Genomic DNA, 17,254 nt, shown 5'->3' on the forward strand with positions numbered 1-17,254 from the left:
AGCATATGCCTTGGTCATGGTTGTGTATTTGTTTTAATGGGCACTCAGATAATTTTGATGCTTTTGATTAGTTTTTAGAATTTTGATTAGTTTTTAGAACATGTTGTAACACATGTATAGTACATTACAGACTCAAGCATTAATATAATGGAAGACCATTATTATCGTGGGGGGGTACTATTTTTAAAAGTAGGCAAACAAATCATCTGGTACAGAACAGAACATACTGTAAATAAATAGTCCAAGGTAAACCTGAGCAGATATTAAAACTAAACATAGCACATATTACATTAGGAGCTGTCAGACTGTACCAAAGCATACAATTACATGCAATACTGACAAACATTAACAAAGAGAACATTCACAACAATAAATATGTTCCAGTTTTCCCAGCTGAAAAGAGGGTAATAACCATGTAGAAATCTGGACACCGGGGTCGTCAGTGCCTGGCTAAGTCACCGACTCGTTGAGCTTTTCTTTTCTTTTTTGGGGGGTTTTCATCTCTTTTTTCTGCTCTGTTATAATTTTATTTCACATGGATTCATCCATTCATCTCGCCTTAAAGAAAAAATAAAACAGCAGAAAGTGGGTTTAATTCAGCTCCCCGTCTTGCTGTAGACAGGAGCAATACCTCGCTAGTGCTGCTAAGCCAAATTTAGCATGTCTGTGTCTTATGTAGCATGTGTGAGCACAAGAGTTTGGGTGAACGTCCGTGTGCAATGCACGGCCCGAAAGACTGCCCCCTCTGTTCTGCTGCGCTGACCCTTCCCTCTGATAAAATGTAGTTGCAAGAGTAGATGTAAGTGGTGTGTGAGTGTTTGTATATACGTACTCATGAGAGAGGTTGAGGGCGACAGTCAGCGCCTGAGTATCATTTATTCCGTCACTTCTAACCGAGTGGAAAACCAAGGTCGGACTCTTCTCATGCCACTCTCTATGTGATCCATGAAAAACATCTGCCAGAGTGTGCTCTGGGTTGCTTTGGCCTATGCAAATGCAGTGTTTGTGCTTGTAAAAGAACATTTAAGCCAATGCATTTCAGTGTGTATAAAAATCTAAAAAAATGTAAAGAACATGCAAAAATATTATCAGAGAAAGGAAGACAAAGAAATAAAAATGAAAGGAAATTGATTTGAAAAAAAAATAAAAAATAGAAGAAAAGGAAGAAAAAAAAATGTATAAAGCATAAAACTAAAAATGAAAGCGTAATAACACATAAGCAACACAGGCAGAAAGAACAAAGGAATATTAGAATCATAGCAAAAGCACAGCAGCTGCCCTTCACCACAGTTGAGACCAACCATCAGACTCCATTCCCCTCTCCGTCAGATGCAGAACCAGAGACCATGTGTGGACACTGATTTATAATATACCTCCATCCGTCCCTCTGTAAGACCACCCACCCATATCCCCGCCGATCCTTTACCGTGTCAGAATGACGGTGTTTCTATGGCAACAGCATGCCACTCGTCCATCTGTACGTGTGGCTGTGTCATGTGAAAAGCCTCGCGATAAAATGCCAAATTGGGTTTGATAGATATTTTGATGTGATATTTTTGGCAGATCTGTATCAGAGGGAGAGGGGTGAAACAAAAAGATAAAGGCAGGGTAAGGTTGATGATGTGACAAATATAATAGGCTGCACTTTCAGAGTTGACCTCTTTTGTCGTAAATTTGTGTTTTATAAGGATTATTAGCTTCTCTTTGGGTGATCAAATTCTTCCAAGAATTCCAGAAACCACTGAAAAGCCACAAAAAAAGCATTTTAAACAACACTGCTGTTGTTTTTACACCCTCTAAAACACCATATCTAAACCTTAGCACACTTAGATTTTAGCAGCATGTTGGATGGCTCGGTCGGTCGGTCGGTTGGTTGCTTGCTTGGTTTGTCAGTCGGTTGGTCTGTTCGTTCGTTCACCGCTTTAGTCCAGACTGAAACATCTCAATAACTATTGGATTGATTGCCATGACAGGGCAGGTTCAATTGTACAATCTTCCGTGATCCCTTTTCACTCGCTGTACTTGTGTTGAGTGTTAAATAACACATGCTGCCATACTAACAGGCCAAACTAAGATGGTGAACATGGTAAGCATTGTACTTGCCTAACATCAGCATGTTAGCATTGTCATTGTGACCATGTTAGCATGCTCACAGTAGCATTTAGCTCAAAGCGCCACCGTGCAGCCACACAAAGCTGCTAGCATGGCCGTTCTCTATGTGTACTCTATGTCTTATGATCTGCTATCTGTGCCACTTTCTTATCTGCTGGAGTTTCATGATTTGATTAGTCAACACCAAAGACATTACTCTGTTGGATTGACAGAAAATAAGATGTCTAAATCAGGACACAAGGTTTTCTGCCAGGAAACTGGGGTAACTTTGAACAATGTGCGTCTGACTGAGGCAGAGATATGAAGTGCACTAACATTGGCTTTACAACAAGTTCACAAGGGGCTCAAGCTTATCTCACATCGATCCATTTAACATGCTTCTAGCTACGTTGTAAACGCTGCTACACTGGCTACACTGGCTGATTGCGCAATCATCTTGCATGCCCATGCTTTGATTTAATTGTTCTGGCCATCCCTGCATTGATTGCTCTTTCATTGTAGCTTTGCTGGACTGTAAATCCATCAAAATTCTCATCTCGTTATGGAACTGAGAGAAAGGCGGGCTGAAATAGAAGACAGAGGGTGAGGGGGTGGAGGGCAGAACGATAGGCCGAATGACTGTGCGGTGTGGGACTTAGGAGGTTGGAAAATATCTAATAAGAGAAAGAAAAATGGGGGAAAAAGGGCAATTTGAGATTGAGAATGAAAGTGAAATGAAACAAAGCCAATTTGGCAGTTTGGATGTATACAAGGGCTTGTGTTGATCTGTGTGTGTGTGTGCGTGCAGGTGTGAAACAAACAGTCAGCCTGTGGGGCTGAGAAAACTAGATTCTGAATCCATTTTGAAGGCACACAAATGACCTTGAGGCCCCATAGTCAGGCAGACGCTGTCCTGCACTAACCTGATTCAACTTCTCTCTTCATATCTGCTGCTGAGCGAGAAAATGGCAAGAAAGGGAGAGAGAGAAAGACACAGAGAGAGAGAGAGATGGAGTGGTCTGTCTGTCCAGTAGCTTATAAAAAGTCCATTATGGTACGCTTCTATCAGTTTGGGCTCTCCCAGATGGACCCTGGAGTAAATGGACAGCACCAGAGAGCTATAAGCTCAGATTTGATATACGGCTGAGAAATAGCTCTGTGTGTGTGGTGTGTGTTTGTGAGTGTGCGTTTTTAAGAGGGTGCATTCAATCATATACGCTGCACTGAAAGAGCTGACAGTAGTCAACAAAAAACATTTCTGCGCCACTGTTTTGTGCATGCCAGATACTTAATACAGCTGTTTTACCATATTACCATATGCAATCCTCTGTCAAACACACACACACACACACACACACACACATACACACGCATACACATACAGTCTTCCCAGCAGGCTTAAATCCCGGCTCAGTCTGACAAAGGAGCCCGTGGGTCTAACTGGCTCTGCTCCAATCCCCAGCCTGCTGCTTTGAATGGGCTCAAAACTGCTTTACTGCATGACGTTTATTTCTCAGCCGTATTTACCACTTATTGTGTATGTGTGCGTGTGTCTCAGTGTGTGTCTGTGCCACATCAAGGTACATTTGAGCTTTGGTGTGACAGCTGATGTGTGCATTTAGATGTCCAATATGCTGTGTTCATCTCATCAGCTTTTGTGCATCGAGTTGAGGAAGCTGACAAAAGCCTCTGCCATCTTGGTTTTTGTTTCATCTTTTGTTTGTAACCAGAAGTGACACACGAGGTTGGAGCTAAGCACAACCAAACGCTGAATAGGACATTTTAAGGCGAATGGGTTTAAATTAACTTTCACCGACTAAAAAAACTGTGAAAGAGTTAACGTTGTAAGACTAAAAACAGGGACAACGGCCTGGTTGCACCTAACAGAATGTTTCATCCTTTGCTCTTTCACTGAACAAACATCTCTAAACACAGTAATACCCCTAACCGTTAACTCTTAACATGTCACTAAGTCCATTGCAATGTTTATGATTAAAATAGCCTTGATAAGTTCCTGTACATTTCACTATGAAAGTCAGTAGTTCCATTGTACACTACTAAGGAAACTATCAAAGTTCAACATTTGCACCGGTCAATCACAAGATTATTGACTTTAATTTATTCCCATAGACAGGAGGAGAGAGCTGAAATGGGTTGAAAAAACGGTTTTTGCACTCTATTTTTTTTCCATAGTTTTATTTTTGTTCTCATAACACTAAGTGTATAACCTTAATAGGTTCAGAGAAAATGCTTTTAGCAGACCCTTGACTGTGTAGACTCAGCATCCTACATCAAATATTGATGACGACCTATGATTTCATAGTGTTCATGCACTGCACTGCTACTAAAGCAAAGGTGATCTCTTCATTTGTCAGGGCAAGATTCTAAAAGGCGTTTTCACTTCACTGACACTTCTGTCAGATGACACTAAAGCATCAGCACTACTACAAGTAAAATATCAAACCTCTGCTCCCGACCGGTCGTAGCGTTATCGACCCTGCTCACGATTGGAAGTGATATTGCCAGCTATAGATGGAAAATAGATTCTCCTGAAGATGAAGAAAAAGCTGAAATGGGTGGAAAAAAAGTAGGGATGAGAGAGTGCAGGAAGATTTGATGAAGTGTGCGATGATGTTTCCATTAAAGTGCGGTCCACAACATTAAACAATATAGTGGGGTTTGTAAAGGTCAGTACTCTCAAAGGGTTTATCCATATTGATCTTTACCTTCGATTGTGAAGGACTCTGCACCGGTGTCCATCTGAATCCTCTGTTGTGGCGTAGAGTGAGGGAGAAAGAGAAACAAACAGAGAGAAAGACATACAGATAAGGAGAGAAATGTAATCCTCACTGGTCATTTTATGTGAGGCATTACTCTGTCCTGCTTCACTGACCTCTGTGCCTTAGAAGCACAGAAGCGAAGAGTATATAGACCCACTCACAAGGCTTAATTCAGGCCCAATTCTGCCAGAAAATGATTCAGAAACTCCCAGATTGGGACCGCCACTTCCTCTGTCGCTTTGTCGTCTTGCTGAAGTTCGTGGCATCTTGTTTGCCAATGATTTCCCACTGACTGTTAGTCACGAATCTTTTCAGTAGGCAGTCAGAACTTAAACCTATACCAAACTCACTTCGGTGGATCAGTTGGGTTAGCAGCTCATGTTTTGCTAAGAACATAGGCTGCTAGCTTTGTGGCACCAAAAACAAGAACAGCGAAAAGGAATTTGAAAAGGATGAGGAGAAGTCGGCAGGCTTCTCATTGCAGCCCAGTACCGTGGCATTTGTCTGCTGAAATGATGACTGTCAAGCAGATTTGATCAGCTGTAGCATCTTGGTGTTTATTTATGCTAATGCACTTTCAAACTGTTTGAAAACTTTCTCCAGCTGGCTTTTCATTGTTCAGAGCTCTTTAAAGGGGTCTTAAATATGCACATGATTGCTACAAACATGATAATGCAATATATAACACTATGTGATAAAACCGAGAGTAAAGCGCCATGTAACGTATGTAAGAGCAGAAAAAAACACACCGCCCTCATGCTATTGCCCCATGCCCACAGCTTCAGCATCTGGATACCTCTGTACCTAGTTATGGTCGCTAAGCAATGATTGGATAATTGCTGTTTGGGGGAGGGTTTAGCAGTCAACTAATATTCTATACCTCAAACTTCAGACTGGCTAATAATAGCATAGCATTAGCCAGCTCGGATCAGGGTCCGATAACTATGATGCCAGGGGCACACTGCCTGCGTGAGCATCAGGCGACAGCTGCTTCCTTGAACTGTAGCCTCTCTCACACGTGTGGTGTCCGCACAGACAATGTTGCTGCTGCCTGCATAAAGTTTTTTAAAGAGACGTGCTAATTTGTATATACTAATAACAATCAACTTTTAAAAGTGGGTTCTCTATTAATTTGTGGAGCTGTACATGTCACTGCATTTTCCACAATATTGTCTCGCAAATATTAAGCGAGACAGTATTGAAGAAAAGTTCATATTCATTTTGAAAAACTTTCAATCATGTGTGACTTTTCCTAAAACTAAGTAATGTTGCTGGTGTGATGTCAATATTCTGTCAAAGGACGCATATAGTAGACCCTTTTTTCAGCTTTTTTCTGAAATTGCTTTTTCTCTTTTCCAAAATAAGAGACAATATTTACAGAGGGAATGTAGTGACAGTGCGGGCTTGATGGTCGCCCCGGCAGCTTGACGGAGTGGCAGCTGGGTTGGGGCTTGGCAAAGGGCCAATTATGTCAATTGCAAGAAGCTAGAGAGGAAAAGTAGGGTGGGTGAACAGTTTGTGTTGAAGTTAAACACAAGCTTTGTTTTTACCATTTTCTGCTGCATTAATATTTATTGGTTAGGAGGATGAGTACTGTTATTGTGGTGTAGATGACAATAAAGATGAAGTGAAGTATCAAGCCAGAGACTGTGGAAATTTAATTAAGCCACAAATATCTAGCATCACTATATCCTGGCACAAGATTTAACATTTTTTGGTGTAAGATGTTACAGTAACACCGGCAGCCAAGCAATCGGGCATTTGTTTTGTGCACTAATCTGAGTATGGCTAATAAAAACGTCTAATCCCAGAGCTGTTGGTATGTCCATCTGTACCCTCAAATTGATTGCCACACACAAGCACACAATAGTCATTTATTTGACCCAGGGCTGTTGCCAGCTGCAGTCAGTATCTAGTATAAAAAAATAGAAACCAATGCGTCATTTTTCCTTACAAGGAGTTGTTTATGTAGAAGGTCAAATTAGAGGACTGTTTTCAATGGCCATTGAGCAAGCATGACAGACCTTTAGCACAATTCCACGGCATTCATACTAGTGTATTGGGACGCAGGGGAGGATGTGCTGTGGATGCATATGTTTTTGTTCTTCCTCAGGTCAACTCCTTGATAGGTGCTAATGCGAGGAAATTTCAGTATTGCACTCTGTAATCTAATAAAGACACACAAGCACACAAGCACATTCCATGTAGATAATGTACCTTAGATACGTTGTTTGTCTCATCTGCTTTGGGGGAATGCAACCCCTGCAAAGATTCCCATGGGCAAGAAGTACCCAAGTGAAAAGGATCTGCTAAATCAAAGATTGTTTTCCTGCCGAGGGAGTTGATTAAGTCTTGTGTTGCTGAAACTAAGCCTACAAATCCATTTGCACAGATTCAGAACAGACTGCGCTCATGCCTCCATATGTTTGTACCAATTGAGATTTTAAAAAAACGACTTATAGGTTGCATGATTTTGCTTTCTCCGTACTTTCTCTCTAGGCAATTGTTCAATTTCAACTAATGCTCACCATTTATTCAAGGTGTTCCACTTTGTATTTACCCTCTGGTTTATCAGATGCAGGCTTTTACATGTGTAGCTCCTTGTTATATATATATATATATTTGTACAGTTTCATAACCAAGCAAAAAAATTGGTTACTTACTTGGCTTATGTAATTCACATTGCATTTTAGTAGATATATTCTTATTGACAATTTATTTTTCGACTATAAGCTAATGGCAGAATAGACTTCCACCTGATTTTCTGAGATTATACTGCAGACTTCACATTCTGTTATCTGTTTCTGCACGTTGTGTGCTGAAATGTATCGGCGTGCTCTTTAAATATTCTGCTACAAGGAGCAAGCCAAGGAATTGGAGGCGTTTGTATTTTTATTTTCCAGAGTCGTGTTTTGGATGTACTTAAAAAAACGTGCTGTTTTTTTAACTCCCTTGAATGTGCAAAGTGGGTGTTGATGCTGATGAGAACTTATTTACTACAGCTTTCAAACCAAGTTTCTGTATGCCATGGCAAAAGTGCATGTAGTAAACAAACTAGGCATCTTACACATTTGGCTTCATACTGGAATGCATTTATTTAACTGTCCAATTCAAAATGTATGGAAAACAAGACAAATCTCTGTCTTTCGTCGATTTCAGACCAATATGATGATGACGATCTGAAGGTGAAGACCCAGAGACCTCGATCAGCTGACCAGCCAGGTGTGTTTCAGGCACAAACTGGTGAGTAATGTGATGTGTGCATGAGTTCACGGCCTGGAACAGAAGTCACCAACCTGACGTTTACAGGCAGTATGTGTAACTAAAAATAAAGAGTTCCTTCAGACAATCATTCTACATTTACCTTCTGGAGCATGGCTCAACTCCAGGACAGCTCTAGTTGGCCATACACAAGCGTGGACATGTTAAAAGTGTGTACCTACGAGTGTGTGTGTGTGTGTGTGTATGTGACTTTAAAACTTTACATAATTAATACCATTGGAAAAGAGAAAAGGCATTATTCATGACATGAAACAGGAAGGATGTCACATGAATGGCCTTATACATACATGACATAACATGTTGGCTGCTACAACCACACAAGGATAGGTCATTTGTGCATACACACACACACACACACACACACATGTTTCCATACTACCACTGCATGGAGGAGAGACTCCCTACCGCGAGGGAAAGCCCTGGCTCTGTCTTGTCCTTTCCCTCTGCCTCCCCAACCTCACTCACCCCCTCCTCCCTTCTCCCCATTCTTCCATTCCTCCAGGCATGTGTGATGAGCTTAAGCCCTGACTCACGGCATGTTAATGAAGATGTAATGCGATTAACGGACATGCAATTAATTTGATTTACTCCTTTGCCATGTGATGACGCCTCTATCAAAGGACACAGCGCTCATAAACAATTTAGAAAGAGCGAAGCGAGATGACTTAACACTTGGTTTTCGCTTTCAAGGGCATATCTCGGAGGGAACAATGGGACTCTCTCCTCAGCTGCCTGGATAACAAAAAAAAAAAACACCCAATCTCTGCCACTGTATTAACATCCTTTTTTGGCATACAGCCCTTAAGTATGTGTTACCATAATCCCATGAATATTAATATTGTTGAATCTCTAACAGGATCATCATCCTTATGAATATTCAATCAAGGTGTATTCACATTAAGTGGCTTGAATCAAATCACATATCACCCATACTAATATAGTATGCAGGGGTGTCATATATTGGGCATTGATATAGCATCACAAGCCAGGCCGTGTCAAAACGATACACTGCAACAATCTAGCATAGAACAATATAAGCGAAGCCCCCATCTATTAAACAAATCATCATCTTGTGCACTCTCAACTTCACCCCAGGGTGGAAAAAGTCCATAAAACTACAGAAAGACTTGATGATTATTGTAACCACAAAGCCCTCTCATCATCTCTCAGAAAGTCCCGGGCTTTTCTCTTGACAATTGTATGGATTACAATTTTGTTTGTGTCATTTTATTGTAGTGATATTGCAATGGTGTCACAATCATCCACAATTATTTCTATTTCATTTCGTTTGATAAAGAGCAAAGAAAAAGCAGGACTTTTTAACAGGAATCAATAGAGCAAAACTGTTTGTGCAAAACTCGAGACGAGCCTTGATTCCCGCTCATGATGACATGAGAGAGTGACAGGACCTCCTTAGTGTGTGTCCCTTAGCTGGCGTCCATATTCTTAACACTGTCCCTAATGTAGGCTACACACAGCATTTATAGCCTGTAGGTTACGCTGACAATCGCTATTGCCTTCGAGCTTGCAAGGTTCATCTCTGGAGAAATGCTAATTTCTGTATCTGTTCTGTATCTAGTTTACTGTCGTGTTTTTGTGGTTTGAGCGAGCCCGGTTTCTACGGTAGGCCTAATTCTCACAATTTATCATCATTGGGCAGATTAGTCGGGATATGAAAATGCACCTGTTGATACCCTGATCAGTATTTTCATTTAAAAGAAGCCTCTGTTGCACACATTAACCTTCTTTTAATAAAGATTTATCTTTTGTGAACTCCCAACCTTTAAAGTTCAAACTGCGCCTATATGGTTACAACTAATGACACCTTTCTCTTGGACTTTTTCTGTTCTACCTGACTCATAGAAACATTAGCGTCATGAAACTGGAATCATTGAGAATTACCCTGTTTCTGTCCACCTCCGTCTTGCTCTTCAGGTGACCCTGCGGCAGAGGAGTGGTCACAGTGGAGTGTGTGTTCTCTCACATGTGGGCAAGGCTGGCAAGTGAGGACGCGATCATGTGTTTCCTCTCCCTATGGGACGCTGTGCAGCGGAGCCCTGCGGGAAACTCGCATGTGCAACAACACCGCTACCTGTCCGGGTGAACCGGGGAGCACAGGCTCAGGTATGTTTACTCTCAAATGAACGCCTTTCAGCATTCGCTGAATTCAGTGGCGCTTACTGGTCAGCTGTGTTTTCTCACAGCAAGAATGGCGAGGGTTCAATCTTCTATGTGGAGTGTGTTTTTTGCAGTTTACATTGGTAGACATGCAATGGGGGCACACCATGCCATGACTTTGACAGATTTGTTTCAAAATCTGTAATGGACTGGTGACTACTGTGCCTTCCGACCCACACGGCATGCCGGGATATGCATCCGGACTATATGATTGCAGGAAGAGATTAAAAGTTGAGAAAATAAAAGAAAGAGGTTTAGCAGTGTTGCAAAATGATGACCAAGTGCATTTACGAATATGCTGTAGACCTCAGTTTTGTATGGTTTTGTTTTGTAATTAGAAAATTGGACTAAATGCAGCTTCAAATCATGCGTGCTCTGCTTAGCAAATCACTCACCCATTCAGCATTTACTTATCTATTTACAATGTGATAAGAAAGCTGAAGAAAACAATGACTAACGACATCATGAAAATAATGCCACTTTTGAGGAAGGTAGGCGGCGCACGTACACTCACTCACACACACACACACACACACACGCACACACACACATCACATGGGATCTGCTCATCCAAAACATAATCTAACCTTGATGTAGCAGAAAATAACCTTCAGATTGAGAATGCTATTTTGTCATTTCAATTCACACTACTGGGCAGCTGAGCGAGACAGGGAGACAGACGTGACACCTAAGCTCAGAAGTTCATACTTCCTGGATTCGCTATCTTTATCTCTTCTCTTTCACATATACTATATATATATATATATATATATATATATATATATATATATATATATATATATATATATATATATATATATGAAAGCATAGCTACAACAGCTTTTGCTTTGAGGATTTAGTTATTCTTTTTAGATGCAATGGCAGCTCCATAATATATTCAACCAATCAATTGCATTGTCATCTGCATACATGCTCTGCCATTCAGGGTGAGTGTATTCGACCATATCTACTTGCTACACAAAGGCAAGAGCACAATGAAGAGCACCTCGTCCTTTTTTCCCTCTCCAACATATACAACACAATCAAGCTTGTGTACTTGTGTACTACTCATCCTGGATAATGTTGAGTTCTGCTCTGGTTTGATTGCCAGGGTAGGCCTTTACTAGATGGAATTGTGAAGTACTGCCTGTCCTGCTCTGGTTTGATTGGTTGTCCTGATTGCAATCGAACTGGAATCCTGTATGGCACTGGCTTTCTCCTGCCTGGCCTCTGTCCCTCCTCTAATCCACTGCTTATGCTCAGTCCCTATAGAGGATGTCAAAATGTCAGAGCTGCTTGGTAGTACCGCAGTAGATGAATCATCTAGATGTAATGAACCTCCTTGCTCCTCATGCAATTGTATCATTCTTTAAACCTGCAGACAAGCAAAGGTAGCAAAGTTGTTTTTTTAGTTCTATCACCACACTAGATGAGCAACACAGGTTCAAAGATTTTTAAAAAATCCAGGGGTTAAGATCTCTGTAGTCTGCTCCTCATTTTGCCTGGAGCTAGCAGTTTGAGGCTGCATTATCCGATACTAGCACAATACCCATTGATCTCTAACTGAACTATTGAAGATTTAGTAGCGTTATGGTTAATGTAGGTGCAAGGTTTTGACAAGGATGAATGCATGGGATAAAAAAGTCAATATTCACGGTCCTTTTATTTTTGATTTTTTTTGATTTTTGATTTTTTTTTTTACTTTCCATTGTAAGTCAGCAAATCGATGCAGTACTCTTTTAAGACTAAGGCTCCACCAGAAGGGAGACGGCACAGTATTCTGCTGGCTTCACAATGTATTGCCTGTCCACTTGCATGTTTCTCTTGCCATGTATGTTTTTCCATGTGTGACCCTGTCAAGGTTTGCATAAGGCAACACCTCCCTGTCACCTGAGGAATTGCATCTGGGGTGGCGTTTTGGAAAGTAGATGAACAACATCATCACTGGTGAACTTACCATCCTTTACCTTAAGTGTGCCAAGCCAAAAGTAGCTTATGCTGACAGCTTTAGCTTGATCACTATACAAAAATAATCACAAATGGATCGTTTTGGAATATGAATCCTCCTGGCTTTTAAGTAGAATCAAAGGAATCAAGTCTGATATGATATCCGTCTACACCACCAGCTTTCTGCACAATAATATTACAAAATGAGTGATTGCTGATGTCCTGGCTGTCTGACTAGGGCAATGATTGGGGACTGACCGTGGGCCTGTCTAAGGGACATTTTTTTGTTAAAAAGCCTGCATTGTCCCTTGACTGCCAGAGGGAATGAAAGCATGGCCCTCTATTCCAGTTGGCAGACAGTGGGGTAGTCTCTAGGCTAACCTCGCTGATCCCAGTGATACCTAAGAGAGTGCATCACAGGAAGATGGCATGAATGTCCTCCATACACGGCCATTCTAATAATGACAGTATTACCTTTGAGGACAGACTATAAAATGAAAAGTCATGGCCATAACTTCTCTGGGGACAGATAACTCAAAGCGAAAGTGGGGCTACTGCTGTCTAAATGTCAGTGTCACAGCATGGGGTGTAGTGACTGGGCTTTAGACGCTACATTTATAGAGCCCCATCATTGGACAAGGCCTTTAGGTCCATTAGTTACTTGAAAGTTAGTGGATGAGGAACTTTTTATGGGAAGCAGCATCTATGGGGTTGAATAGGCTAATCCTGATTTACTAGGCATATGTGCACATATCAGTAACTAAAGACTGGTATATACATTCAAATTAGACAAAAGCTTCCTGTGTGTGGTGTTGCATTGTGAGTGCTTTTGTGGACTCACCCCTTAGAAAATATGTTAATTAATTTCTATGTGTACCACATATTGTGTGCGTTCCCTGAGTGTTTGTATCTGTCTACTTTTCGCACAGGATGTATGTGTGTGAGTGAATATGTAGTTTTCATTGTTTGTGTGTGTGCCGGGCATAAGTTGTGGGTGTATACTTAAAATGTAATTCGGTGTCTTCGATTTGCATTTTCTCTATGATGAAGTATACTTCATTGTGTGCATTTTTAGCACATGTGTGCTTTCACATGTAAGTAAGGAGTCAGTTAGTGCTTACTCATGTTTCTCAACCGCCCCGCAAAAGAAAAGAAAAAAGATACAAGAAGCAAAAGAAACATTTTCCTTTCCCGGTTGGTGTGTATGCTAATCTTGTTTTTATGCAAATGTGCCAACACGATTTGTATGTCTAAGTGCCTCATTTTCCATTCAGTGTCGATATAAATATCCTCAGCCGCTCCTTTGATGGGATATTGGTTGCTGTGTTATGTTCCGTTTATTATTTCATTTCCCCCCCCCCCCCCCCACTCCTCTGATGTTTTCTGACGTGGTTCTGGAGGACTGTCAGGCCACTCCTGGGATTGCCTGAATGCGATCACACCAAATTCAAAAAGACTGGGAATGTGGGGGTGTTAGCAAGGAGACATAAAAGTGTTTAATGAATTTGTGGTTGACTTTTTAAAATAATGTTCCTTTTTTATTTCTTCTTTGACTTAATTTGGGGTAGAATCTATATGTTTGTTTGATTTGTTGATCTCTTTGCTACTGGATTCAAGCTTTGTATTCTCTCTAGCCCATTAAACAAACACATATAGTAAAATACACACACACACACACACACACACACACACACACACACACACTAATCAGGACTGAAGTAATTTCAACTTTCAATCCAATCACTGAAATCACAATTTTATACATCAAATAATAAAACAACAATAACTAAATTGACGCTCTCAATATAAATAATGTTGCCAATAGGTTTGCTCTAAAATCAAAGAACTCCATTAGTTAAAATTGGAGTATACATACACAGGCACAGTGAATTTTCCACCCTGATGTTTACAAATTACTGATTTATCCGGAAGATGTTCAAATTAAATGTTTTTACCACAGATCCTCTGTTTCATACTGATGCATTTACTTGCAATCACAAACATACACATAATCATAATTGCACTCGGGCATAACCCAGCACATATTGTTTCAAAGGTTCTCCCGGAGTTTCCTGACGCCGGGAGAGTGCTGTCGGCATACTTGATTTTCGTTTGCCAGAAATTTCTATTCTGCTTTTTACCATTTATTTGTGTTTGTGCACACATTAGGACTTAGAAGTACGGGTGTGTTGTGCGTGTGGGTGGATATGTCTCCAGGCACATCTGCATGCGTGTATGTTCGTCTGCAAGAGTTAGGGAACATCAGAGAAAAGTAGCTTGGACAGAAAACCAATGAAGTGAAAATGGACTCTTTTTTTTTCTCGTTTTTTTCATGGGTAAAACTCTTAAATTAAGGTGAAACAGATAATCAATTTTAAGTAATGGCCTGGCACTTTACAAAGCAAACTAGGCAGTAATTGGTCCGGCAAATTAACTTTTTTATTTATTTATTTTTTTCAGAATATGCTGTGAAGTAGAAGGCGTTCATGCCCCTAACTGTGCAAAGTGAAGTACTACCCCTAGTGTTGTTCTATTTAGCTACTGCTCATTTGCCACAGATTCAGTGACATTTAAAACACGGAATGGCACAATGGTGCATTATGAATACAGTATGTCTGGGTCAGCGCGTAGTCAAACGCTGCAACATCACACTTCCAATAATCATTCAACCAAGAGACTGAGGGCACATGCAAGGATGCTGTCATGAAATCGTGGCAGAATCATGCAGATGGCAAACACACAAATATACACACACACACACACACAGCCTATTACATACAATTCTGAATTATGCAACCATACTGCGCTATGACCTCAGATGAAATTGCTGGTAATGATGGTAATGATTAGGATCAATATGATTCATGTTCTACACTGCATTCGCAAAAGCTAGAAATAAGTCATCAAAAGTGAATATCTTCATACAGAATGCATCATTACAAGTATATCAGATAATTGCATCTAGATTTTAAAGACGTGTATGGAAGTCATACATCCTTATTATGCTTATGCTTATTGATAGTGGTGATGTGCATGTGTGCTCTGCTAAATGTGTATGCATTTGTTTAAATGAAGGAGGTCGAGCATGGACATTTTATCTTCTCTTATCTGAGTTTACTTGCATTCGGATCAGAAACCCGGGTCAGAGTAAGTGAGTCTATGTGCTATTTGTGCATTTTTCAGCTACAAAATTTGAATCTAACTCTCACAGATCTGAATTTCTGGAGGTCATGAACTTGATTTTGTGACCGGTTGTTATGAGACACAGATATGTCACTTTGTGGTTTGATCACCAGTGATCAGTTTGTTGTTTAATTCTTTTTTCTGTGCTTGCTGCTGTAAACATGCTCTTTTCAACCTCTCTCTGCGACTACAACCCTGATGGCAAGCAACTCCCTTTTAATGTGCACAGATGAACTAAGACAAGCTGCAATATGTTAATGTAGTTGTTTGTGTCAAGAGAAAATATAAGTGACACAATTGCTCTGTGCTTCTTTGTTTATGACTGGAAATATTACTCTGCGGATTTACCTTGTCACCAAAAGGTGGTGTAATACAATCCTAATCCCAGGATCTGAAGACATTTTTATCATGTTTTCTGTTTAATTTGCTTATCTGCTTTTACCCTTCTTGCCATAACCAATTGCTATTTTCTCCTTTTAATGTGTCTTCGTCTCAAAGCTCCCTCAAGCTTGATTTTATTGGCTAATTGATTGGCTTTGCGCAGTCAGACTTCGGATACACTTATATTGGGTCTGAGAGATGAAGATTCAATTTGGATGAATAAGTAATGCCCTACAAGCAATCTTGTAGTGTTATTGTAACAAAAAAAAAATAAAAAAATATTGGAGTTTGTTGTATCAAGTTGCCTCTGTCTCCTGAGAAGGTTTTGCAATTTGGGATAAGAGACCTCCAAGAAATCCGCTTGCACTTTGAGGGTGCCGGTTATATTTTTCATCATGATTTATTAAATTGAATATTTTGGAAATAGGTCTTGTTTTAAGTTTTATACCAATATATTTTGGCTGACGTGCTTCAGCGCATAACATTTCCCATGATCCTGCATTAAAATACAGCATTTCAAATAGCTAACAACTGTTCCACTGACACAACTTTCCAAGCCGGTGTTACTAAATTGCAATTTCAAAGCTCACAAATCTTTATTTGGTGGCTGTGACTGTTGCACCGTGAAATAGTCCATTTAAAATAAATGAAATTGGGACTGGTTGTTTGTTGTTGGCTACAGTATTAAACCAAATTAAACCTCAACCCAAACAATACTTAAAGTTGAGAACTGTGTTGCCAGTTGTTAATCCATTACTTATTCAATTGTTAAGGTGCAACAAGAGACTGACATACAATTATGCTACCCCAGTCGATGCTATTTGGTTATTTAGTCTTAGTTCTTTCCATAACTTTTGTAACTTGTGTTTTTTTTTAGGGAAATGTACTTTAAAATGATTGTTAAACAGCATATCATTTGAGGTATGTTGACCATATTAGGTATTAGCAGGCTAACGTTAGCTTTGGCAGTTGGTTCACTTAGCTATGCAACACTTACACCTGACAGCTAGTAGGTATGCATATTCAACTACTAATCTCTGAGTCAGAACTTCTTTGTGTGGTGGAACCCTGTTTAAATTTAGTGGTGTGTAAATCTCAACTTAGTACTTTTAACACGGCTTCTGTGAGTTTTAATTTAAGAACAGCTAGTGCAACTGACTCCAATTTAGCAAGGCTAAGTGAGCTTACTTGACAGATAATTTCGTTAAAATGAACAGTAAAGCAACAAAATGCGACACAAATGCTTTTGCTGTTTTTCTCTGCAACATATAGCAGCTTTGTACAGAAGCTAAAAACACACTGATACCATGTTTTGCTGAATTTAAGGATATATCACTGTTTATGTGTTCCTCATATCTCCGTACTTTTTAATACCACCGTCTTCTTCTTCTCTCTGAGCCTTCTACTCCTGC

At 40.2% G+C, this 17,254-nt stretch overlaps 1 protein-coding gene across 1 annotated transcript in view; it reads left to right on the plus strand.

The window, feature by feature from the left end:
- Positions 1-17,254, plus strand: part of adgrb2 (adhesion G protein-coupled receptor B2) — a 127,718-nt gene that overhangs the window by 22,327 nt on the left and 88,137 nt on the right. Inside the window, exons 2-3 of the mRNA XM_076075353.1 lie at positions 8,031-8,114; positions 10,089-10,277. Of these exons, the coding sequence (XP_075931468.1) occupies positions 8,031-8,114; positions 10,089-10,277 (273 nt within the window). The remainder of the gene's footprint in view (positions 1-8,030; positions 8,115-10,088; positions 10,278-17,254) is intronic.

This window comes from Anarhichas minor, unplaced genomic scaffold (genome assembly GCF_050575085.1).
Source record: "Anarhichas minor isolate MPS153535 unplaced genomic scaffold, ASM5057508v1 ptg000051l, whole genome shotgun sequence".
NCBI classification, from domain to species: domain Eukaryota; kingdom Metazoa; phylum Chordata; class Actinopteri; order Perciformes; family Anarhichadidae; genus Anarhichas; species Anarhichas minor.